This window comes from Scomber japonicus, chromosome 9, assembly GCF_027409825.1.
Source record: "Scomber japonicus isolate fScoJap1 chromosome 9, fScoJap1.pri, whole genome shotgun sequence".
In the NCBI taxonomy this organism is placed as follows: domain Eukaryota; kingdom Metazoa; phylum Chordata; class Actinopteri; order Scombriformes; family Scombridae; genus Scomber; species Scomber japonicus.
In genome coordinates this window covers 11,405,425-11,433,286 of record NC_070586.1, presented here as the reverse complement: position 1 = coordinate 11,433,286, position 27,862 = coordinate 11,405,425, and the positions used below count along the sequence as shown (strand labels likewise).

The 27,862-nt window shown below is 36.5% G+C and overlaps 1 protein-coding gene and 1 long non-coding RNA gene across 2 annotated transcripts; both read right to left on the bottom strand.

Annotated features, from left to right (window-relative positions):
• Positions 1-353: 353 nt before the first annotated feature.
• LOC128364862 (uncharacterized) lies at positions 354-27,828 on the bottom strand. Its single transcript, XM_053325485.1, has 17 exons — positions 27,612-27,828; positions 27,176-27,217; positions 26,945-27,007; positions 26,739-26,801; positions 26,614-26,655; positions 23,132-23,194; positions 22,926-22,988; positions 18,688-18,729; positions 18,535-18,597; positions 14,419-14,481; positions 10,045-10,086; positions 6,539-6,601; positions 2,684-2,746; positions 1,926-1,967; positions 1,773-1,835; positions 1,409-1,537; positions 354-645 (listed from the first exon to the last, which is right to left on the bottom strand). The coding sequence occupies exons 1-17, from the start codon at positions 27,826-27,828 to the stop codon at positions 362-364; spliced, it is 1,407 nt and encodes a 468-aa protein (XP_053181460.1). The 3' UTR covers positions 354-361.
• On the bottom strand, positions 24,856-26,454 carry LOC128364140 (uncharacterized). Its single transcript, XR_008321754.1, has 2 exons — positions 26,097-26,454; positions 24,856-25,299 (listed from the first exon to the last, which is right to left on the bottom strand). It is a non-coding gene; the product is annotated as an uncharacterized LOC128364140 (long non-coding RNA).
• Positions 27,829-27,862: the final 34 nt, after the last annotated feature.

Below are 27,862 nucleotides of genomic sequence, written 5' to 3'. Positions count from 1 at the left end.
CTCCTGGTGCACTTTACCTGTTTAAGGGTTAAAACAGACATGAAAAATTGTGAACCTATCCTTTAATGCTGAATCATCATCAGATCATCATTTGAACTAATGAGTTTATAAGTGGGATTCCATCATCTGATCTTTTTGTGTGTATGTGTTGGTTTTCCCAGACAGGTTTAAATATCCCCAAATTAAAGTCAGAGTCAGCACTTTAACTTCATAGTCATTCTTTTATTTCACATGTAGTTTGTTACAGAGCAAAGCCTACACAGCAACAATGTGCATCATTTCATTTACATATGACTTCTGTATGACTTGTTTGTAGACTATGCCAACAATTTTGGGGTAAAGAAATTCTCATGTTTTAGTCTCAGAGTGGAAAAAGCAGAAATCCATTAAAGATAGTATGATTATCGGTATTATCGAATACACTATAGCCGCCAGGTAAAACCATGTAGACCACATCCCCCTTTTCCAGCTGAAGAACCAGTGAATTAGAAAGTCTGGTATAGCCATGTTCATCATTGTAATTATCAATCCACAACATTCTCTTGTCATTGTGATAGAGATAAACAATGCTCCATACATTAGTCCGGAGATCCAGTGTATTGACTGAGAAGTAGTAGACTCCTCTGACTGGGGCTGTGAAGACACCTGCATCAGAGGAGAAAATCAGTGAGGCTTTTTCCTGCTGTTGAACTACCTCTTCTCTAAGTTCAGTCAGCTGTTGCTTCTCAATACTTTGGTCAGACTGCTGTAGGTGGGTTTGTCTAATCTGAAGGAATTGTTGTTCAGTGCTCTTGCTTTGTTAACATCACATTACCCAGCGACTGTATAGTCTGTAAAAGTTGAGAGCTCTCAGTTACACATTCAGTGAGTCAGTTTGCATCCCATTATGTTTATAGAAAGTGATATAACAGAGAGATATAAGTGATCACCTTAAAACAGACCAAAATCCTGTCATAGCAGAACATTTCATTCTCTTGAGTTTTATAAACTATCTGTTTCACAAAACTGCATAAACGAGAAACTCACTTCATCATGAGAACCTTATCAGTAACCAAATTAAATGTAATTACATAACACAGAATCACACACATGACTCAATGTTGGCAAAGTACCAACAACCTGGTTCAAGCCCTCTGAGAGGACACAGAGAAACTACATTAAAAGTGTTATGATGCACTGTTAAAGGTAAAATGGATGAAATCTCAAAAGAGCCAATTCAAAGAGAAATTTCTCCTCCTCAAACAACCAAGTGTGCAGCTGGAGCCATAGTGGAGAAAAAAGCAATTACAAAAGATGCAGTGAAAGCTGTAACAATTAATACATATTAAAAACATCTAACAAACTAATTATAATGAGTTCATTACATTATAATAGTTAATTTGTGTGTGTAGCAGAAAGAGATGAGTACCTGTAGTTGGACTGTAGGCCTGACCAAAGTTGGTGATGATTCTACTGAACTTAAGTGTGATGTCAGTATTGAAGGGTCCAATAAGTCCATCATCAGTGAGACCAAGTGAGAACGCCACCTTTGGTCGGTCTGTGTGAATGTGAGAAGATTCACAGAGAGGAAAAAAATAGCTCCACTTATAAACAGTTGATCAACAAATTGTATTGTGTCTCTTTTGGTGAATAGTATTCATAGAAACTGATGTTACTCTGATCCTGTTGCATTTGAACTTTTTGAACGGAGCATGGAGCTTCTGTGAGACGGAAGTACAAGCAAGCTGATTACTGGATGAAGTTACTCTTTAATAATGATATAAGCAGTTTACCTGCATTCTGTCTCTTCAGCTCCTCCACCTCGTTTTCACTGGTGTTCATTCTGGTCTCCAACACTGTCAACACATTCAACATTAATATTATTGTGAAGTATGTTTATGGTCAGCAGGTTTCAAATTGTTAACATGATCACTATGGAGGCTGACCTGTGCTCTTATCTTCACTCGCTGTTACTCTGGATTGAAGATCTGCAATAGAAGGAAAAATTAATAATCAGATTAATAATTGATCAGCAGGCAGCAGTTTTTACATTTTATTAATTATTGTAGTTTACCTGTGTTCTCCTTCTTGAGCTCCTCCATCACATTTTCACTGGTTTTCATTCTGGCCTTTAAGACTGTGAACACATTCAACATTTTTAATTTAAATGAGATAATCTACATAACTGCAACTTGAAATATCTGTATGTGTACCTAATAAACTAGCAGCTGTGTATTTTGCAGCTTACTACTGTTCTTAATAATGATATAATCAGTTTACCTGCATTCTCTATCTTGAGCTCCTCCATCACATTTTCATTGGTGTCCATTCTGGTCTCCAATGCTGTCAACACATTTACCATTAATATTATTGTGAAGTATGTTTATGGTCAGCATCATTTCTAGAATACAGTAAAAAATATAAGTTTTTACATTTGATTGATTGTTGTTGTTTACCTGCATTCTGTCTCTTCAGCTCCTCCACCTCGTTTTCACTGGTGGTCATTCTGGTCTCCAACACTGTCAACACATTTAACATTAATATTATTGTGAAGTATGTTTATGGTCAACTGGTTTCAAATTGTTAACATTATCACTATGGAGGCTGACCTGTGCTCTTATATTTAGAAGGCAAAGTTAATAATCAGATTAATAATTGATCAGCAGTCAGCAGTTTTTACATTTTATTGATTGTTGTAGTTTACCTGTGTTCTCCTTCTTGAGCTCCTCCATCACATTTTCACTGGTTTTCATTCTGGCCTTCAAAACTGTGAACACATTTAACATTTTTATTTTAAAAGAGATAATCTACATAACTGGAACTTGTAATATCTGTATGTGTAGCTAATAAACTAGCAGCTGTGTATTTTGCAGCTTACTGCTGTTCTTAACGATGATATAATCAGTTTACCTGCATTCTCTATCTTCAACTTCACCATCTCATTTTCATTGGTGTCCATTCTGGCCTCCAACACTGTCAACACATTTAACATTAATATTATAGTGAAGTATGTTTATGGTCAGCATCATTTCTAGAATACAGTAAAAAATATAAGTTTTTACATTGAATTGATTGTTGTAATTTACCTGTGTTCACTCTCTGGAGCTCCTTGACCTCATTTTCACTGGCGTTCATTTTGGTCTCCAACACTGTGAATACATTTAAAGCTCATGACTAAAAGATTTATTTTGAATCTTAGATATTAATCTCAGTAAACAGCTTAAATGAATGGTTATATTTATTTCTTGAGTTTAACAGGAAAAATGGAAATGGCTGGAATAAAAGCAGTAAATTACTCCTAAAAGTAATGTCTATGTGAACATTACATGAATTTATTGATCACTATGTGAATGAACCTGTATTCTCCTGCTCCAGCTTCTCCATCTTGCTCTTGCTGTTGCTCAGCTCCACACTGTGTTTGATGGCCATGTCTCTCAGCTCCTTCAGCTCAGCCCAGATGTCAGGGGTGATGTTGGTCTGATCACTGGTGGCTTTGACACCCAGGATCTCAGACTGAACCTCCGTCTGAGTGATGTCATTCCCTGTCACCCCTCCACTCTCACCCTGAGCCCTCGTCCAGTACAGACAGAGCAGCAACACCAGAAAAGCTGCAGCACGCCTCATTGTGAAATATCACCTCTTGAGACAGCAAGATGCAGTCTGACACCACTCCTTCAGTTCTGTCTTTATATCCACGTAAAACAGGTCACTGAACTGCTGTATGAGAATTAAACAGGTGTCTTTGATAAGGAATGCAAAAATAACACCAACGATCCTTGAACACTAAACTTAAAGCAAACAACAAGTTAGAATGATGTTCTTTCTTCGAATAACAGCATTAAAGCACAGGTTCACAGTCTTTTAAGTCACTTTTAAAACAACAGTCAGCTGCCCAAATTAGTTAATTCCTCCTGTTCATACTGACCATTAGAGGATTCCTTCATAATGCACTTACACTGCAAGTTATTGTGGTCAAAATCCACAGTCCTCCTCCTGTGCAAAAATGTATTTAAATGTTTATCTGAAGCTAATATAAAGCTTCAGCTGTCTAAATTATTCAAATCAAGTAGATTTCTTTCAGTGTTACAGTATTTATATTAACAAAGTCTTTCCTTTTGTGACTATATTTCCAACAAGCTCAACAGTTAATCTGCCCAAGGAAACACAAAGAGTGAATTTCATACTAAAAAGGCTGTAAATGTGGCAGATATCCACTTTATATGACTAACTCAGACTGCTGAAGACTCATATAAGCTCCACATCAACTTTTAAATGCACCTTTGCACAAAATAACTGTGAACAAACTGTGGATGTTGGTCCCTCATCACTTTCATCAAAAGCACATTTGAAGAAGATATTTTATCAGCCAGCATGAACTGGAGGAATGATTGAAAAATTGTGAACCTATCCTTTAATGCTGAATCATCATCAGATCATCATTTGAACTAATGAGTTGATAAATGGGATTTCATCATCTGATCTTTTTGCGTGTATGTGTTGGTTTTCCCAGACAGGTTTAAATATCCCCAAATTAAAGTCAGAGTCAGCACTTTAACCTCATAGTCATTCTTTTATTTCACATGTAGTTTGTTACAGAGCAAAGCCAACACAGCAACAATGTGCATCCTTTCATTTACATATGAATACTGTATGACTTGTTTGGAGACTATGCCAAAAATTTGGGGGTAAAGACATTCTCATGTTTTAGTCTCACAGTGGAAAAAGCAGAAAGCCGTTAAAGATTGTATGGTTACTGGTACTATCGTATACACTATAGCTGGCAGGTAAAACCATGTAGACCACATCCCCCTTTTCCAGCTGAAGAACCAGTGCATTAGAAAGTCTGTTAAAGCCATGTTCATCATTGTCATTAGAATTCCACAACAATCTCTTGTCATTGTGATAGAGAGTAACAACACTCCATACATTAGTCCGGAGATCCAGTGTAGTGAATGAGAAGTAGTAGACTCCTCTGACTGGGGCTGTGAAGAGACCTGCATCAGAGGAGAAAATCAGTGAGGCTTTTTCCTGCTGTTGAACTACCTCTTCTCTAAGTTCAGTAAGCTGTTGCTTCTCAATACTTTGGTCAGACTGCTGTAGGTGGGTTTGTCTAATCTGAAGGAATTGTTGTTCAGTGCTCTTGCTTTGTTAACATCACATTACCCAGCGACTGTATAGTCTGTAAAAGTTGAGAGCTCTCAGTTACACATTCAGTGAGTCATTTTGGATCCCATAATGTTTATAGAAAGTGATATAACAGAGAGATATAAGTGATCACCTTAAAACAGACCAAAATCCTGTCAAAGCAGAACATTTAATTTTCTTGTGCTTTGTAAACTATCTGTAAATGTCTGTGAAAAGGTTTTGAAAAGGTTTCACAAAACTTCATTAACAAGAAACTCACTTCATCATGAGAACCTTATCAGTCACCAAATGAAATGTAATTACATAACATAAAATCACACATGACTCAATGTTGGCAAAGTACCAACAACCTGGCTCAAGCCCTCTGAGAGGACACAGAGAAACTACATTAAAAGTGTTATGATGAACTGTTAAAGGTAAAACTGGTGAAATCTCAAAAGAGCCAATTCAAAGAGAAATTTCTCCTCCTCAAACAACCAAGTGTGCAGCTGGAGCCATAGTGGAGAAAAAAGCAATTACAAAAGATGCAGTGAAAGCTGTAACAATTAATACATATTAAAAACATCTAATAAACAAATTATAATGAGTTCATTACATTATAATAGTTAATTTGAGTGTGCAGCAGAAAGAGATGAGTACCTGTAGTTGGACTGTAGGCCTGACCAAGGTTGGTGAAGACTTTACTGAACTTAAGTGTGATGTCAGTATTGAAGGGTCCAATAAGTCCATCATCAGTGAGACCAAGTGAGAACGCCACCTTTGGTCGGTCTGTGTGAATGTGAGAAGATTCACATAGAGGAAAAAAATAGCTCCACTTATAAACAGTTGATGAACAATTTGTATTGTGTCTCTTTTGGTGAATAGTGTTCATAGAAACTGATGTTACTCTGATCCTGTTGCATTTGGACTTTTTGAACGGAGCATGGAGCTTCTGTGAGACGGCAGTACAAGCAGGCTGATTACTGGATGAAGTTACTCTTTAATAATGATATAAGCAGTTTACCTGCATTCTGTCTCTTCAGCTCCTCCACCTCGTTTTCACTGGTGTTCATTCTGGTCTCCAACACTGTCAACACATTTAACATTAATATTATTGTGAAGTATGTAGTACTCTGGATTGAAGATCTGTAATAGAAGCCAAAATGAATAATCAGATTAATAATTGATCAACAGGCAGTTTTTACATTTTATTGATTATTGTAGTTTACCTGTGTTCTCCTTCTTGAGCTCCTCCATCACATTTTCACTGGTTTTCATTCTGGCCTTCAAAACTATGAACACATTCAACATTTTTATTTTAAAGGAGATAATCTACATAACTGGAACTTGAAATATCTGTATGTGTACCTAATAAACTAGCAGCTGTGTATTTTGCAGCTTACTGCTGTTCTTAATAATGATATAATCAGTTTACCTGCATTCTCTATCTTGAGCTTCACCATCTCGTTTTCATTGGTGTTCATTCTGGCCTCCAACACTGTCAACACATTTAACATTAATATTATTGTGAAGTATGTTTATGGTCAGCATCATTTCTAGAATACAGTAAAAAATATACGTTTTTACATTTAATTGATTGTTGTAATTTACCTGTGTTCTCTCTCTGGAGCTCCTTGACCTCATTTTCACTGGCGTTCATTCTGGCCTCCAACACTGTGAATACATTCAAAACTCATGACTAAAAGCTTTATTTTGACTCTTAGATATTAATCTCAGTAAACCGCTTAAAGGAATGGTTATATTTATTTCTTGACTTTAACAGGAAATAAAATCACAAACATAAATTAATTACATATTATTCATTAAAATATAAATATCTACCTGCATTCTTGTTTTCACTGGCTGTCAGTCTGGCCTGCATGGCTGGAATAAAAGCAGTAAATTACTCCTAAAAGTAATGTTTATGTGAACATTGCATGAATTGGTTGATCACTATGTGAATGAACCTGTATTCTCCTGCTCCAGCTTCTCCATCTTATCATGAACCACACCTTGATATCAAATAAACATATTCTAATTGCTAGAATAGAGTAAAAAAAGATTATTTTTTTTTTTACATTTTATTGATTGTTGTAGTTTACCTGTGTTCTCTCTCTGGAGCTCCTTGACCACATTTTCACTGGCGGTCATTTTGGTCTCCAACACTGTGAATACATTTTAAGGGTTTATTTAATTTTAATTGAATTCTTGAGTTAAAAAGGAAAAAAAAATCTTAAATTAATTATATATTATTTTATAAAATATAAATATCTACCTGCATTCTTGCTTTCACTGGTTGTCAGTCTGGCCTGTATGGCTGGAATAAAAGCAATAAGTTACTCCTAAAAGTAATGTTTATGTGAACATTACATGAATTTGTTGATCACTATGTGAATGAACCTGTATTCTCCTGCTCCAGCTTCTCCATCTTGCTCTTGCTGTTGCTCAGCTCCACACTGTGTTTGATGGCCATGTCTCTCAGCTCCTTCAGCTCAGCCCAGATGTCAGGGGTGATGTTGGTCTGATCACTGGTTGCTATGACACCCAGGATGTCAGACTGAACCTCCGTCTGAGTGATATCATTCCCTGTCACCCCTCCACTCTCACCCTGAGCCCTCGTCCAGTACAGACAGAGCAGCAACACCAGAAAAGCTGCAGCACGCCTCATTGTGAAATATCACCTCTTTAGACAGCAAGATGCAGTCTGACACCACTCCTTCAGTTCTGTCTTTATATCCACGTAAAACAGGTCACTGAACTGCTGTATGAGAATTAAACAGGTGTCTTTGATAAGGAATCCAAAAATAACACCAACGATCCTTGAACACTGAACTTAAAGCAAACAACAAGTTAGAATGATTCTCATTCTTAAAAAATAACAGCATTAAGGACAGGTTCACAATCTTTCAAGTGTCTGTTAATTTTTTCGTATTGTTCACAATATAATGACAATAAACACTTTGACTTGACTTGACTAAAACAACAGTCAGCTGCCAAAATTAGTTAATTCCTCCTGTTCATACTGACCATTAGAGGATTCCTTCATAATGCACTTACATTGCAAGTGAGTGTGGCTTAAAGTTAAAAAATTAAAGCTAAAAAACAGACATGAAAAATTGTGAACCTATCCTTTAATGCTGAATCATCATCAGATCATCATTTGAACTAATGAGTTGATAAATGGGATTTCATCATCTGATCTTTTTGCGTGTATGTGTTGGATTTCCCAGACAGGTTTAAACATCCCCAAATTAAAGTCAGAGTCAGCACTTTAACCTCATAGTCATTCTTTTATTTCACATGTAGTTTGTTACAGAGCAAAGCCAACACAGCAACAATGTGCATCCTTTCATATACATATGAATACTGTATGACTTGTTTGTAGACTATGCCAAAAATTTACGGGTAAAGAAATTCTGCTGTTTTAGTCTCACAGTGGAAAAAGCAGAAATCCCTTAAAGGTAGTATGATTACTGGTACTATCGTATATACTATAGTTGGCAGGTAAAACCATGTAGACCACATCCCCCTTTTCCAGCTGAAGAACCAGTGAACTAGAAAGTCTGGTATAGCCATGTCCATCATTGTCATTACCATTCCACAACACACTCTGGTCATTGTGATAGAGATAAAAACCACTCCATACATTAGTCCGGAGATCCGCTGTAGTGAATGAAAAGTAGTAGACTCCTCTGACTGGGGCTGTGAAGAGACCTGCATCAGAGGAGAAAATCAGTGAGGCTTTTTCCTGCTGTTGAACTACCTCTTCTCTAAGTTCAGTAAGCTGTTGCTTCTCAATACTTTGGTCAGGCTGCTGTAGGTGGGTTTGTCTAATCTGAAGGAATTGTTGTTCAGTGCTCTTGCTTTGTTAACATCACATTACCCAGCGACTGTATAGTCTGTAAAAGTTGAGAGCTCTCAGTTACACATTCAGTGAGTCAGTTTGCATCCCATAATGTTTATAGAAAGTGATATAACAGAGTGATATAAGTGATCACCTTAAAACAGACCAAAATCCTGTCAAAGTCTTTGCAGAACATTTCATTCTCTTGTGTTTTGTAAACTATCTGTAAATGTCTGTGAAAAGGTTTTGAAAAGGTTTCACAAAACTTCATAAACGAGAAACTCACTTCATCATTAGAAACTTATCAGTCACCAAATTAAATGTAATTACATAACACAAAATCACAAACATGACTCAATGTTGGCAAAGTACCAACGACCTGGCTCAAGCCCTCTGAGAGGACACAGAGAAACTACATTAAAAGTGTTATGATGCACTGTTAAAGGTAAAACTGGTGAAATCTCAAAAGAGCCAATTCAAAGATAAATTTCTCCTCCTCAAACAACCAAGTGTGCAGCTGGAGCCATAGTGGAGAAAAAAAAACAATTACAAAAGATGCAGTGAAAGCTGTAACAATTAATACATATTAAAAACATCTAACAAACTAATTATAATGAGTTCATTACATTATAATAGTTAATTTGTGTGTGTAGCAGAAAGAGATGAGTACCTGTAGTTGGACTGTAGGCCTGACCAAAGTTGGTGATGACTTTACTGAACTTAAGTGTGATGTCAGTATTGAAGGGTCCAACTTGTCCATCATCAGTGAGACCAAGTGAGAACGCCACCTTTGGTCGGTCTGTGTGAATGTGAGAAGATTCACATAGAGGAAAAAAATAGCTCCACTTATAAACAGTTGATGAACAAATTGTATTGTGTCTCTTTTGGTGAATAGCATTCATAGAAACTGAAGTTACTCTTTAATAATGATATAAGCAGTTTACCTGCATTCTGTCTCTTCAGCTCCTCCACCTCGTTTTCACTGGTGTTCATTCTGGTCTCCAACACTGTCAACACATTTAACATTAATATTATTGTGAAGTATGTTTATGGTCAACAGGTTTCACATTGTTAACATGATCACTATGGAGGCTGACCTGTGCTCTTATCTTCACTCGCTGTTACTCTGGATTGAAGATCTGCAATAGAAGGAAAAATTAATAATCAGATTAATAATTGTTCAGCAGGCAGTTTTTACATTTTATTGATTATTGTAGTTTACCTGTGTTCTCCTCCTTGAGCTCCTCCATCACACTTTCACTGGTTTTCATTCTGGCCTTTAAGACTGTGAACACATTCAACATTTTTTATTTTTAAGGAGATAATCTACATAACTGGAACTTGAAATATCTGTATGTGTACCTAATAAACTAGCAGCTGTGTATTTTGAAGCTTACTGCTGTTCTTAATAATGATATAAGCAGTTTACCTGCATTCTCTATCTTGAGCTTCACCACCTCGTTTTCATTGGTGTTCATTCTGGCCTCCAACACTGTCAACACATTTAACATTAATATTATTGTGAAATATGTTTATGGTCAGCATCATTGCTATAATACAGTAAAAAATATAATTTTTTACATTTAATTGATTGTTGTAATTTACCTGTGTTCTCTCTCTGGAGCTCCTTGACCTCGCTTTCACTGGCGTTCATTCTGGACTCCAACACTGTCAATACATTTAAAGCTCATCACTAAAAGCTTTATTTTACATCTTAGATATTAATCTCAGTAAACATCCTAAATAAATGGTTATATTTAATTCTTGAGGTTAACAGTTAAACAAATCTGAAACATAAATTAATTATATGGTGTTTTATAAAATATAAATATCTACCTGCATTCTTGCTTTCACTGGCTGTCAGTCTGGCCTGTATGGCTGGAATAAAAGCAGTAAATTACTCCTAAAAGTAATGTTTATGTGAACATTACATGAATTTGTTGATCACTGTATGATCCATCACATCTTCACTGGTTTTCAAAACTGTGAACACATTCAACATTTTTATTTTAAAGAAGAAAAATCTACATATCTGGAACTTAACATATCTGTATGTGTACGTAATAAACTAGCAGCTGTGTATTTTGCAGCTTACTGCTGTTCTTAATAATGATATAAGCAGTTTACCTTCATTCTCTATCTTGAGTATCACCATCTCGTTTTCACTGGCTGTCAGTCTGGCCTGCATGGCTGGAATAAAAGAAGTAAATTACTCCTAAAAGTAATGTCATAGTGAACATTACATGAATTTGTTGATCACTATGTGAATGAACCTGTATTCTCCTGCTCCAGCTTCTCCATCTTGCTCTTGCTGTTGCTCAGCTCCACACTGTGTTTGATGGCCATGTCTCTCAGCTCCTTCAGCTCAGCCCAGATGTCAGGGGTGATGTTGGTCTGATCACTGGTTGCTTTGACACCCAGGATCTCAGACTGAACCTCCGTCTCAGTGATATCATTCCCTGTCACCCCTCCACTCTCACCCTGAGCCCTCGTCCAGTACAGACAGAGCAGCAACACCAGAAAAGCTGCAGCACGCCTCATTGTGAAATATCACCTCTTTAGACAGCAAGATGCAGTCTGACACCACTCCTTCAGTTCCGTCTTTATATCCACGTAAAACAGGTCACTGAACTGCTGATGAGAATTAAACAGGTGTCGTTGATAAGGAATGCAAAAATAACACCAACGATCCTTGAACACTGAACTTAAAGCAAACAACAAGTTAGAATGATGTTCTTTCTTTGAATAACAGCATTAAAGGACAGGTTCACAATCTTTCAAGTCACTTTTAAAACAACAGTCAGCTGCCAACATTAGTTAATTCCTCCTGTTCATACTGACCATTAGAGGATTCCTTCATAATGCACTTACATTGCAAGTTATTGTGGCTAAAATCCACAGTCCTCCTCCTGTGCAAAAATGTATTTAAATGTTTATCTGAAGCTAATATAAAGCTTCAGCTGTCCAAATTATTCAAATCAAGTAGATTTGGTTCAGTGTTACAGTCATTCCTTTACTGATACTATGTTTCCAACAAGCTCAACAGTTAACCTTCCCAAGGAAATACAAAGAGGGAATTTGACATTAAAAAGACTGTAAAAGTGGCAGATATCCACTTTATATGGCTAACTCAGACTGCTGAAGACTCATATAAGCTTCACATCAACTTTTAAATGCACATTTGCACAAAATAACTGTGAACAAACTGTGGATGTTGGTCCCTCATCACTTTCATTGAAGGCACATTTGAAGAAGATATTTTATCAGCCAGCATGAACTGGAGGAATGATTTCAGTGAGGAAAAACTCTTTCAATCTTCATATAAACACCTGACTGCTGTTTTAACCCTTAAACAGGCAAAGTGCACCAGGAGATATATTTATATTTACATTTTTATAGCCTATATTAATAAAGGCAACTCATAAAATCCAAAATATATGAAATATGATAAATAATGACTTATGGAAATGTTTATTTAGGTGCAAATGTGATACTGAAGTATAAAAGAATGATCAACATCTTATTTTCTACTCTTGCCTGTTTAAAGGGTTAAAACAGGCATGAAAAATGAACCTATCCTTTAATGCTGAATCATCATCAGATCATCATTTGAACTAATGAGTTGATAAATGGGATTTCATCATCTGATCTTTTTGCGTGTATGTGTTAGTTTTCCCAGACAGGTTTAAATATCCCCAAATTAAAGTCAGAGTCAGCACTTTAACCTCATAGTCATTCTTTTATTTCACATGTAGTTTGTTACAGAGCAAAGCCAACACAGCAACAATGTGCATCCTTTCATTTACATATGAATACTGTATGACTTGTTTGTAGACTATGCCAAAAATTTAGGGGTAAAGAAATTCTCATGTTTTAGTCTCACAGTGGAAAAAGCAGAAATCCGTTAAAGATTGTATGGTTACTGGTACTATCGTATACACTATTGTCGGCAGGTAAAACCATGTAGACCACATCCCCCTTTTCCAGCTGAAGAACCAGTGAATTAGAAAGTCTGTTATAGCCAGTTTCATCATTGCCATTAGAAATCCACAACAATCTCTTGTCATTGTGATAGAGAGTAACAACACTCCATACGTTCGTCCGGTTATCCACTGAATTGAATGAGAAGTAGTAGGCTCCTCTGACTGGGGCTGTGAAGAGACCTGCATCAGAGGAGAAAATCAGTGAGGCTTTTTCCTGCTGTTGAACTACCTCTTCTCTAAGTTCAGTAAGCTGTTGCTTCTCAATACTTTGGTCAGACTGCTGTAGGTGGGTTTGTCTAATCTGAAGGAATTGTTGTTCAGTGCTCTTGCTTTGTTAACATCACATTACCCAGCGACTGTATAGTCTGTAAAAGTTGAGAGCTCTCAGTTACACATTCAGTGAGTCAGTTTGCATCCCATAATGTTTATAGAAAGTGATATAACAGAGAGATATAAGTGATCACCTTAAAACAGACCAAAATCCTGTCAAAGTCTTTGCAGAACATTTCATTCTCTTGTGTTTTATAAACTATCTGTAAGTGTCTGTGGAAAGGTTTCACAAAACTGCATGAATGAGAAACTCACTTCATCATTAGAAACTTATCAGTCACCAAATGAAATGTAATTACATAACACAGAATCACACACATGACTCAATGTTGGCAAAGTACCAACAACCTGGCTCAAGCCCTCTGAGAGGACACAGAGAAACTACATTAAAAGTGTTATGATGCACTGTAAAAGGTAAAACTGGTGAAATCTCAAAAGAGTCAATTCAAAGAGAAATGTCTCCTCCTCAAACAACCAAGTGTGCAGCTGGAGCCATAGTGGAGAAAAAAGCAATTACAAAAGATGCAGTGAAAGTTGTAACAATTAATACATATTAAAAACATCTAACAAACAAATTATAATGAGTTCATTACATTATAATAGTTAATTTGTGTGTGTAGCAGAAATAGATGAGTACCTGTAGTTGGACTGTAGACCTGACCAAAGTTGGTGATGACTTTACTGAACTTAAGTGTGATGTCAGTATTGAAGGGTCCAACTTGTCCATCATCAGTGAGACCAAGTGAGAACGCCACCTTTGGTCGGTCTGTGTGAATGTGAGAAGATTCACATAGAGGAAAAAAATAGCTCCACTTATAAACAGTTGATGAACAAATTGTATTGTGTCTCTTTAATAAATAGTATTTATAGAAACTGAATTTACTCTTTAATAATGATATAAGCAGTTTACCTGCAATCTGTCTCTTCAGCTCCTCCACCTCGTTTTCACTGGTGTTCAGTCTGGTCTCCAACACTGTCAACACATTTAACATTAATATTATTGTGAAGTATGTTTATGGTCACCAGGTTTCAAATTGTTAATATGATCACTATGGAGGCTGACCTGTGGTGTTATATTTAGAAGGCAAAATTAATAATCAGATTAATAATTGTTCAGCAGGCAGCAGTTTTTACATTTTATTGATTATTGTAGTTTACCTGTGTTCTCCTTCTTGAGCTCCTCCATCACATTTTCACTGGTTTTCATTCTGGCCTTCAAAACTATGAACACATTCAACATTTTTAATTTAAAGGAGATAATCTACATAACTGCAACTTGAAATATCTGTATATGTACCTAATAAACTAGCAGCTGTGTATTTTGCAGCTTACTGCTGTTCTTAATAATGATATAATCAGTTTACCTGCATTCTCTATCTTCAGCTTCACCATCTCATTTTCGTTGGTGTTCATTCTGGTCTCCAACACTGTCAACACATTTAACATTAATATTATTGTGAAGTATGTTTATGGTCAGCATCATTTCTAGAATACAGTAAAAAATATAAGTTTTTACATTTAATTGGTTGTTGTAATTTACCTGTTTTCTCTCTCTGGAGCTCCTTGACCTCGTTTTCACTGGTGTTCATTCTGGACTCCAACACTGTCAATACATTTAAAGCTCATGACTAAAAGCTTTATTTTAAATCTTAGATATTAATCTCAGTAAACAGCTTAAAGGAATGGTGATATTTAATTCTTGACCTTAACAGAAAATAACATCACAAACATAAATTAATTATATATTATTCCAGAAAATATAAATATCTACCTGCATTCTTGCTTTCACTGGCTGTCAGTCTGGCCTGTATGGCTGGAATAAAAGCAGTAAATTACTCCTAAAAGTAATGTTTATGTGAACATTGCATGAATTGGTTGATCACTATGTGAATGAACCTGTACTCTCCTGCTCCAGCTTCTCCATCTTATCATGAACCACACATTGATATCAAATAAACGTATTCTAATTGCTAGAATAGAGTAAAAAAAGAAAAGTTTTTACATTTTATTGATTGTTGTAGTTTACCTGTGTTCTCTCTCTGGAGCTCCTTGACCACATTTTCACTGGCGGTCATTTTGGACTCCAACACTGTGAATACATTTAAAGCTCATGACTAAAAGCTTTATTTTGAATCTTAGATATTAATCTCAGTAAACATCTTAAAGAAATGGTCATATTTAACTCTTGAGGTTAACAGTTAAAAAAATCAGAAACATAAATTAATTATATGGTGTTTTATAATCATAATAAAAAATACCTACCTGCATTCTTGCTTTCACTGGCTGTCAGTCTGGCCTGTATGGCTGGAATAAAAGCAGTAAATTACTCCTAAAAGTAATGTTTATGTGAACATTGCATGAATTTGTTGATCACTATGTGAATGAACCTGTATTCTCCTGCTCCAGCTTCCACAGCTCCACACTGTGTTTGATGGCCATGTCTCTCAGCTCCTTCAGCTCAGCCCAGATGTCAGGGGTGATGTTGGTCTGATCACTGGTTGCTTTGACACCCAGGATCTCAGACTGAACCTCCGTCTGAGTGATATCATTCCCTGTCACCCCTCCACTCTCACCCTGAGCCCTCGTCCAGTACAGACAGAGCAGCAACACCAGAAAAGCTGCAGCACGCCTCATTGTGAAATATCACCTCTTTAGACAGCAAGATGCAGTCTGACACCACTCCTTCAGTTCCGTCTTTATATCCACGTAAAACAGGTCACTGAACTGCTGTATGAGAATTAAACAGGTGTCTTTGATAAGGAATGCAAAAATAACACCAACGATCCTTGAACACTAAACTTAAAGCAAACAACAAGTTAGAATGATGTTCTTTCTTTGAATAACAGCATTAAGGACAGGTTCACAATCATTCAAGTCACTTTTAAAACAGTCAGCTACCAAAATTAGTTCATTCCTCCTGTTCATACTGACCATTAGAGGATTCCTTCATAATGCACTTACACTGCAAGTTATTGTGGCTAAAATCCACAGTCCTCCTCCTGTGCAAAAATGTATTTAAATGTTTATCTGAAGCTAATATAAAGCTTCAGCTGTCCAAATTATTCAAATCAAGTAGATATATTTCAGTGTTATAGTATTTCTACTAATAAAGTCTTTTCTTTTGATACTATATTTCCAACAAGCTCAACAGTTAAGCTGTCCGAGGAAACACAAAGAGGGAATTTGACACTCAAAAGACTGTAAAAGTGGCAGATATCCACTTTATATGGCTAACTAAAGCACATTTGGCTAAAGCTCATTTGAAGAAGATATTTTATCAGCCAGCATGAACTGGAGGAATGATTTCAGTGAGGAAAAACTCTTTCAGTCTTCATATAAGCACCTGACTGCAGTTTTAACCCTTTAAACAGGCAAGAGTAGAAAATAAGATGTTGATCATTCTTTTTATTGACTTTTTTATGTACTTCGGCATCACATTTGCACCTAAATAAACATTTCCACAAGTCATTATTTATCATATTTCATATATTTTGGATTTTATGAGTTGCCTTTATTAATGTAGGCTATAAACATGTAAATATAAATGTGTCTCCTGGTGCACTTTTCCTATTTAAGGGTTAAAACAGACATGGAAAAATTGTGAACCTATCCTTTAATGCTGAATCATCATCAGATCATCATTTGAACTAATGAGTTGATAAATGGGATTTCATCATCTGATCTTTTTGCGTGTATGTGTTGGTTTTCCCAGACAGGTTTAAACATCCCCAAATTAAAGTCAGAGTCAACACTTTAACTTCATAGTCATTCTTTTATTTCACATGTAGTTTGTTACAGAGCAAAGCCAACACAGCAACAATGTGCATCCTTTCATTTACATATGAATACTGTATGACTTGTTTATAGACTATGCCAAAAATTTTGGGGTAAAGAAATTCTCATGTTTTAGTCTCACAGTGGAAAAAGCAGAAATCCGTTAAAAGTAGTATGATTATCGGTATTATCGAATACACTATAGCTGCCAGGTAAAACCATGTAGACCACATCCCCCTTTTCCAGCTGAAGAACCAGTGAATTAGAAAGTCTGTTATTGCCATATTCATCATTGTAATTACCATTCCACAACACCATCCTGTCATTGTGATAGAGAGAAAAACCACTCCCTACGTTAGTCCGGTAATCCGCTGTAGTGAATGAGAAGTAGTAGACTCCTCTGACTGGGGCTGTGAAGAGACCTGCATCAGAGGAGAAAATCAGTGAGGCTTTTTCCTGCTGTTGAACTACCTCTTCTCTAAGTTCAGTAAGCTGTTGCTTCTCAATACTTTGGTCAGACTGCTGTAGGTGGGTTTGTCTAATCTGAAGGAATTGTTGTTCAGTGCTCTTGCTTTGTTAACATCACATTACCCAGCGACTGTATAGTCTGTAAAAGTTGAGAGCTCTCAGTTACACATTCAGTGAGTCAGTTTGCATCCCATAATGTTTATAGAAAGTGATATAACAGAGAGATATAAGTGATCACCTTAAAACAGACCAAAATCCTGTCAAAGTCTTTGCAGAACGTTTCATTCTCTGTAAATGTCTGTGAAAAGGTTTTGAAGACCTGAGAACCTTATCAGTGACTAAATGAAATGTAATTACATAACACAAAATCACACACATGACTCAATGTTGGCAGAGTACCAATGACCTGGCTCAAGCCCTCTGAGAGGACACAGAGAAACTACATTAAAAGTGTTATGATGCACTGTTAAAGGTAAAACTGGTGAAATCTCAAAAGAGCCAATTCAAAGTGTGCAGCTGGAGCCATAGTGGAGAAAAAAAGCAATTACAGAAGATGCAGTGAAAGCTGTAACAATTAATACATATTAAAAACATCTAACAAACACATTATAATGAGTTCATTACATTATAATAGTTAATTTGTGTGTGTAGCAGAAAGAGATGAGTACCTGTAGTTGGACTGTAGGCCTGACCAAAGTTGGTGATGACTTTGCTGAACTTAAGTGTGATGTCAGTATTGAAGGGTCCAACTTGTCCATCATCAGTGAGACCAAGTGAGAACGCCACCTTTGGTCGGTCTGTGTGAATGTGAGAAGATTCACATAGAGGAAAAAAATAGTTCCACTTATAAACAGTTGATGAACAAATTGTATTGTGTCTCTTTTGGTGAATAGTATTCATAGAAACTGATGTTACTCTGATCCTGTTGCATTTGGACTTTTTGAACGGAGCATGGAGCTTCTGTGAGACGGCAGTACAAGCAGGCTGATTACTGGATGAAGTTACTCTTTAATAATGATATAAGCAGTTTACCTGCATTCTGTCTCTTCAGCTCCTCCACCTCGTTTTCACTGGTGTTCATTCTGCCCTCCAACACTGTCAACACATTTAACATTAATATTATAGTGAAGTATGTTTATGGTCAGCAGGTTTCAAATTGTTAACATGATCACTATGGAGGCTGACCTGTGCTCTTATCTTCAAATGCTGTTACTCTGGATTGAAGATCTGCAATAGAAGGCAAAATTAATAATCAGATTAATAATTGATCAACAGGCAGTTTTTACATTTTATTGATTATTGTAGTTTACCTGTGTTCTCCTTCTTGAGCTCCTCCATCACATTTTCACTGGTGTTCATTCTGGCCTTCAAAACTATGAACACATTCAACATTTTTATTTTAAAGGAGATAATCTACATATCTGGAACTTGAAATATCTGTATATGTACCTAATAAACTAGCAGCTGTGTATTTTGCAGCTTACTGCTGTTCTTAATAATGATATAATCAGTTTACCTGCATTCTCTATCTTGAGCTTCACCATCTCGTTTTCATTGGTGTTCATTCTGGTCTCCAACACTGTCAACACATTTAACATTAATATTATTGTGAAGTATGTTTATGGTCAGCATCATTGAAAGAATACAGTAAAAAATATAAGTTTTTACATTTAATTGATTGTTGTAATTTACCTATGTTCACTCTCTGGAGCTCCTTGACCACATTTTCACTGGCGTTCATTCTGGCCTCCAACACTGTGAATACATTTAAAGTTCATGACTAAAAGCTTTATTTTGAATCTTAGATATTAATCTCAGTAAACATCTTAAAGAGATGGTTATATTTATTTCTTGAGTTTAACAGGAAATAAAATCACAAACATAAATTAATTATATATTATTCAATAAAATATAAATATCTACCTGCATTCTTGCTTTCACTGGCTGTCAGTCTGGCCTGTATGGCTGGAATAAAAGCAGTAAATTACTCCTAAAAGTAATGTTTATGTGAACATTGCATGAATTTGTCGATCACTATGTGAATGAACCTGTATTCTCCTGCTCCAGCTTCCATAGCTCCACACTGTGTTTGATGGCCATGTCTCTCAGCTCCTTCAGCTCAGCCCAGATGTCAGGGGTGATGTTGGCCTGATCACTGGTTGCTTTGACACCCAGGATCTCAGATTGAACCTCCGTCTGAGTGATATCATTCCCTGTCACCCCTCCACTCTCACCCTGAGCCCTCGTCCAGTACAGACAGAGCAGCAACACCAGAAAAGCTGCAGCACGCCTCATTGTGAAATATCACCTCTTTAGACAGCAAGATGCAGTCTGACACCACTCCTTCAGTTCCGTCTTTATATCCACGTAAAACAGGTCACTGAACTGCTGTATGAGAATTAAACAGGTGTCTTTGATAAGGAATGCAAAAATAACACCAACGATCCTTGAACACTGAACTTAAAGCAAACAACAAGTTAGAATGACGTTCTTTCAAAATCATTGGTAGTGAACGTTAGTAGTGTAAAGAGATGATAAGAGCAATGTCAGTCTTTTATTTCATGTGTTCCCACACTCAGTTTGTAAAGAGTCTGGGTCATGGTCAATCTGATGTGTATTTTTCTGTGTTTTAAAGCATTTATTGCAAATCCAACACAACAAAGAACTGTAGTCATGAATTATAATAATGCAGTCTGACACCACTCCTTCAATTCCCATCTTTATATCCACGTAAAACAGGTCACTGAACTGCTGTATGAGAATTAAACAGGTGTCTTTGATAAGGAATGCAAAAATAACACCAACGATCCTTGAACACTAAACTTAAAGCAAACAACAAGTTAGAATGATGTTCTTTCTTACAAAATAACAGCATTAAAGGACAGGTTCATAATCTTTCAAGTCACTTTTAAAACAACAGTCAGCTGCCAACATTAGTTAATTCCTCCTGTTCATACTGACCATTAGAGGATTCCTTCATAATGCACTTACATTGCAAGTTATTGTGGCTAAAATCCACAGTCCTCCTCCTGTGCAAAAATGTATTTAAATCTGAAGCTAATATAAAGCTTCAGCTGTCCAAATTATTCAAATCAAGTAGATTTCTTTCAGTGTTACAGTATTTTTATTAACAAAGTCTTTCCTTTTGATACTATGTTTCCAACAAGCTCAACAGTTAACCTGCCCAAGGAAACACAAAGAGTGAATTTGATACTAAAAAGACTGTAAAAGTGGCAGATATCCACTTTATATGGCTAACTCAGACTGCTGAAGACTCATATAAGCTTCACATCAACTTTTAAATGTACATTTGCACAAAATAACTGTGTAAACAAACTGTGGATGTTGGTCCCTCATCACTTTCATCAAAAGCACATTTGAAGAAGATATTTTATCAGCCAGCATGAACTGGAGGAATGATTGAAAAATTGTGAACCTATCCTTTAATGCTGAATCATCATCAGATCATCATTTGAACTAATGAGTTGATAAATGGGATTTCATCATCTGATCTTTTTGCGTGTATGTGTTGGTTTTCCCAGACAGGTTTAAATATCCCCAAATTAAAGTCAGAGTCAGCACTTTTACCTCATAGTCATTCTTTTATTTCACATGTAGTTTGTTACAGAGCAAAGCCAACACAGCAGCAATGTGCATCCTTTCATTTACATATGAATACTGTATGACTTGTTTGTAGACTATGCCAAAAATGTAGGGGTAAAGAAATTCTCATGTTTTAGTCTCACAGTGGAAAAAGCAGAAATCCATTAAAGAAAGTAAGATCAAATGTATTATCGTATATACTATAGCCATCAGGTAAAACCATGTAGACCATATCCCCCTTTTCCAGCTGAAGAACCAGTGAATTAGAAAGTATGGTATTGTCATATTCATCATTGTAATTCTCATTCCACAACACTCTCTTGTCATTGTGATAGAGAGTAACAGCGCTCCATATGTTGTTCCGGTTATCCACTGTAGTGAATGAGAAGTAGTAGGCTCCTCTGACTGGGGCTGTGAAGAGACCTGCATCAGAGGAGAAAATCAGTGAGGCTTTTTCCTGCTGTTGAACTACCTCTTCTCTAAGTTCAGTAAGCTGTTGCTTCTCAATACTTTGGTCAGACTGCTGTAGGTGGGTTTGTCTAATCTGAAGGAATTGTTCAGTGCTCTTGCTTTGTTAACATCACATTACCCAGCGACTGTATAGTCTGTAAAAGTTGAGAGCTCTCAGTTACACATTCAGTGAGTCAGTTTGCATCCCATAATGTTTATAGAAAGTGATATAACAGAGAGATATAAGTGATCACCTTAAAACAGACCAAAATCCTGTCAAAGTCTTTGCAGAACATTTCATTCTCTTGTGTTTTGTAAACTATCTGTAAATGTCTGTGAAAAGGTTTCACTAAACTGCATTAACAAGAAACTCACTTCATCATGAGAACCTTATCAGTCACCAAATGAAATGTGATTATATAACACAAAATCACATACATGACTCAATGTTGGCAAAGTACCAACGACCTGGCTCAAGCCCTCTGAGAGGACACAGAGAAACTACATTAAAAGTGTTATGATGAACTGTTAAAGGTAAAACTGGTGGAATCTCAAAAGAGCCAATTCAAAGAGAAATTTCTCCTCCTCAAACAACCAAGTGTGCAGCTGGAGCCATAGTGGAGAAAAAAAGCAATTACAAAAAATGCAATGAAAGCTGTAACAATTAATACATATTAAAAACATCTAACAAACAAATTATAATGAGTTCATTACATTATAATAGTTAATTTGTGTGTGTAGCAGAAAGAGATGAGTACCTGTAGTTGGACTGTAGGCCTGACCAAAGTTGGTGAAGACTTTACTGAACTTAAGTGTGATGTCAGTATTGAAGGGTCCAATAAGTCCATCATCAGTGAGACCAAGTGAGAACGCCACCTTTGGTTGGTCTGTGTGAATGTGAGAAGATTCACATAGAGGAAAAAAATAGCTCCACTTATAAACAGTTGATGAACAAATTGTGTTGTGGCTCTTTTGGTGAATAGTATTCATAGAAACTGATGTTACTCTGATCCTGTTGCATTTGGACTTTTTGAACGGAGCATGGAGCTTCTGTGAGACGGCAGTACAAGCAGGCTGATTACTGGATGAAGTTACTCTTTAATAATGATATAAGCAGTTTACCTGCATTCTGTCTCTTCAGCTCCTCCACCTCATTTTCACTGGCGGTCATTCTGGTCTCCAACACTGTCAACACATTTAATATTAATATTATTGTGAAGTATGTTTATGGTCAACAGGTTTCAAATTGTTAACATGATCACTATGGAGGCTGACCTGTGCTCTTATATTTAGAAGGCAAAATTAATAATCAGATTAATAATTGTTCAGCAAGCAGCAGTTTTTACATTTTATTGATTATTGTAGTTTACCTGTGTTCTCCTTCTTGAGCTCCTCCATCACATTTTCACTGGTTTTCATTCTGGCCTTCAAAACTGTGAACACATTCAACATTTTTGTTTTAAAGGAGATAATCTACATAACTGGAACTTGAAATATCTGTATGTGTAACTAATAAACTAGCAGCTGTGTATTTTGCAGCTTACTGCTGTTTTTAATAATGATATAATCAGTTTACCTGCATTCTCTATCTTGAGCTTCACCATCTCATTTTCATTGGTGTCCATTCTGGTCTCCAACACTGTCAACACATTTAACATTAATATTATTGTGAAGTGTGTTCATGGTCAGCATCATTGCTAGAATACAATAAAAAATATAAGTTTTTACATTTTATTGATTGTTGTAGTTTACCTGTGTTCTCTCTCTGGAGCTCCTTGACCTCGCTTTCACTGGCGTTCATTCTGGTCTCCAACACTGTGAACACATTTAAAGCTCATGACTAAAAGCTTTATTTTGACTCTTAGATATTAATCTCAGTAAACAGCTTAAAGGAATGGTTATATTTATTTCTTGAGTTTAACAGGAAATAAAATCACAAACATAAATTAATTACATATTATTCAATAAAATATAAATATTTACCTGCATTCTTGCTTTCACTAGCTGTCAGTCTGGCCTGCATGGCTGGAATAAAAGCAGTAAATTACTCCTAAAAGTAATGTTTATGTGAACATTGCATGAATTTGTTGATCACTATGTGAATGAACCTGTATTCTCCTGCTCCAGCTTCTCCATCTTGCTCTTGCTGTTGCTCAGCTCCACACTGTGTTTGATGGCCATGTCTCTCAGCTCCTTCAGCTCAGCCCAGATGTCAGGGGTAATGTTGGTCTGATCACTGGTTGCTTTGACACCCAGGATCTCAGACTGAACCTCCGTCTGAGTGATATCATTCCCTGTCACCCCTCCACTCTCACCCTGAGCCCTCGTCCAGTACAGACAGAGCAGCAACACCAGAAAAGCTGCAGCACGCCTCATTGTGAAATATCACCTCTTTAGACAGCAAGATGCAGTCTGACACCACTCCTTCAGTTCCGTCTTTATATCCACGTAAAACAGGTCACTGAACTGCTGTATGAGAATTAAACAGCTGTCTTTGATAAGGAATGCAAAAATAACACCAATGATCCTTGAACACTGAACTTAAAGCAAACAACAAGTTAGAATGATTCTTTCTTACAAAATAACAGCATTAAAGGACAGGTTCATAATCTTTCAAGTCACTTTTAAAACAGTCAGCTGCCAAAATTAGTTAATTCCTCCTGTTCATACTGACCATTAGAGGATTTATTCATAATGCACTTACATTACAAGTTATTGTGGCTAAAATCCACAGTCCTCCTCCTGTGCAAAAATGTATTTAAATGTTTATCTGAAGCTAATATAAAGCTTCAGCTGTCTAAATTATTCAGACCAAGTAGATTTGTTTCAGTGTTACAGTATTTTTATGAACAAAGTTACTCCTTTTGTGACTATGTTTCCAACAAGCTCAACAGTTAACCTGCCCAAGGAAACACAAAGAGTGAATTTGATACTAAAAAGGCTGTAAAAGTGGCAGATATCCACTTTATATGACTAACTCAGACTGCTGAAGCCTCATATAAGCTTCACATCAACTTTTAAATGCTCCTTGGCACAAAATAACTGTGAACAAACTGTGGATGTTGGTCCCTCATCACTTTCATCGAAAGCACATTTGAAGAAGATATTTTATCAGCCAGCATGAACTGGAGGAATGATTGTAAAATTGTGAACCTATCCTTTTAATACTGAATCATCATCAGATCATCATTTGAACTAATGAGTTGATAAATGGGATTTCATCATCTGATCTTTTTGCGTGTATGTGTTGGTTTTCCCAGACAGGTTTAAATATCCCCAAATTAAAGTCAGAGTCAGCACTTTAACCTCATAGTCATTCTTTTATTTCACATGTAGTTTGTTACAGAGCAAAGCCAACACAGCAACAATGTGCATCCTTTCATTTACATATGAATACTGTATGACTTGTTTGTAGACTATGCCAAAAATGTAGGGGTAAAGAAATTCTCATGTTTTAGTCTCACAGTGGAAAAAGCAGAAATCCATTAAAATTAGTACGATCATGTACATCATCGTATACACTATAGTGGACAGGTAAAACCATGTAGACCACATCCCCCTTTTCCAGCTGAATAACCAGTGAATTAGAAAGTATGGTATAGCCATGTTCATCATTGTCATTATTATTCCACAACAATCTCTTGTCATTGTGATAGAGAGTAACAGCGCCCCATACGTTCGTCCGGGTATCCACTGTAGTGAATGAGAAGTAGTAGACTCCTCTGACTGGGGCTGTGAAGAGACCTGCATCAGAGGAGAAAATCAGTGAGGCTTTTTCCTGCTGTTGAACTACCTCTTCTCTAAGTTCAGTAAGCTGTTGCTTCTCAATACTTTGGTCAGGCTGCTGTAGGTGGGTTTGTCTAATCTGAAGGAATTGTTGTTCAGTGCTCTTGCTTTGTTAACATCACATTACCCAGCGACTGTATAGTCTGTAAAAGTTGAGAGCTCTCAGTTACACATTCAGTGAGTCAGTTTGGATCCCATAATGTTTATAGAAAGTGATATAACACAGAGATATAAGTGATCACCTTAAAACAGACCAAAAACCTGTCAAAGTCTTTGCAGAACATTTCATTCTCTTGTGTTTTGTAAACTATCTGTAAATGTCTGTGAAAAGGTTTTGAAAAGGTTTCACAAAACTGCATGAACGAGAAACTCACTTCATCATTAGAACCTTATCAGTCACCAAATGAAATGTAATTACATAACACAAAATTACACACATGACTCAATGTTGGCAAAGTACCAACGACCTGGCTCAAGCCCTCTGAGAGGACAGAGAAATTACATTAAAAGTGTTATGATGCACTGTAAAAGGTAAAACTGGTGAAATCTCAAAAGAGCCAATTCAAAGAGAAATTTCTCCTCCTCAAACAACCAAGTGTGCAGCTGGAGCCATAGTGGAGAAAAAAAGCAATTACAGAAGATGCAGTGAAAGCTGTAACAATTAATACATATTAAAAACATCTAACAAACAAATTATAATGAGTTCATTACATTATAATAGTTAATTTGTGTGTGTAGCAGAAAGAGATGAGTACCTGTAGTTGGACTGTAGGCCTGACCAAAGTTGGTGAAGACTTTACTGAACTTAAGTGTGATGTCAGTATTGAAGGGTCCAATAAGTCCATCATCAGTGAGACCAAGTGAGAACGCCACCTTTGGTCGGTCTGTGTGAATGTGAGAAGATTCACATAGAGGAAAAAAATAGCTCCACTTATAAACAGTTGATGAACAAATTGTATTGTGTCTCTTTTGGTGAATAGTATTCATAGAAACTGATGTTACTCTGATTCTGTTGCATTTGGACTTTTTGAACGGAGCATGGAGCTTCTGTGAGACGGCAGTACAAGCAGGCTGATTACTGGATGAAGTTACTCTTTAATAATGATATAAGCAGTTTACCTGCATTCTGTCTCTTCAGCTCCTCCACCTCATTTTCACTGGCGGTCATTCTGGTCTCCAACACTGTCAACACATTTAACATTAATATTATTGTGAACTATGTTTATGGTCAACAGGTTTCAAATTGTTAACATGATCACTATGGAGACTGACCTGTGCTCTTATCTTCACTCGCTGTTACTCTGGATTGAAGATCTGTAATAGAAGGAAAAATTAATAATCAGATTAATAATTGATCAACAGGCAGTTTTTACATTTTATTGATTATTGTAGTTTACCTGTGTTCTCCTTCTTGAGCTCCTCCATCACATTTTCACTGGTTTTCATTCTGGCCTTTAAGACTGTGAACACATTCAACATTTTTATTTTAAAGGAGATAATCTACATAACTGGAATTTGAAATATCTGTATGTGTACCTAATAAACTAGCAGCTGTGTATTTTGCAGCTTACTGCTGTTCTTAATAATGATATAAGCAGTTTACCTTCATCCTGTATCTTGAGCTTCACCATCTCGTTTTCACTGTCATTCATTTTGGACTCCAACACTGTGAATACATGTAAAGTTTTTCACTAAAAGCTTTATTTTAAATCTTAGATATTAATCTCAGTAAACATCTTAAAGAAATGGTTATATTTAATTCTTGAGGTTAACAGTTAAAAAAATCAGAAATATAAATTAATTATATGGTGTTTTATAAAGTATAAATATTTACCTGCATTGTTGCTTTCACTGACTGTCAGTCTGGCCTGTATGGCTGGAATAAAAGCAGTAAATTACTCCTAAAAGTAATGTTTATGTGAACATTACATGAATATGTTGATCACTGTATGATCCATCACATCTTCACTGGTTTTCAAAACTGTGAACACATTCAACATTTTCATTTTAAAGAAGAAAAATCTACATGTCTGGAACTTGAATTACTGTATGTGTAACTAATAAACTAGCAGCTGTGTATTTTGCAGCTTACTGCTGTTCTTAATAATGATATAAGCAGTTTACCTGCATTCTCTATCTTGAGTTTCACCATCTCGTTTTCACTGGCTGTCAGTCTGGCCTGCATGGCTGGAATAAAAGAAGTAAATTACTCCTAAAAGTAATGTCTATGTGAACATTGCATGAATTTGTTGATCACTATGTGAATGAACCTGTATTCTCCTGCTCCAGCTTCTCCATCTTGCTCTTGCTGTTGCTCAGCTCCACACTGTGTTTGATGGCCATGTCTCTCAGCTCCTTCAGCTCAGCCCAGATGTCAGGGGTGATGTTGGTCTGGTCACTGGTTGCTTTGACACCCTGGATCTCAGACTCAAGCTCCGTCTGAGTGATATCATTCCCTGTCACCCCTCCACTCTCACCCTGAGCCATCGTCCAGTACAGACAGAGCAGCAACACCAGAAAA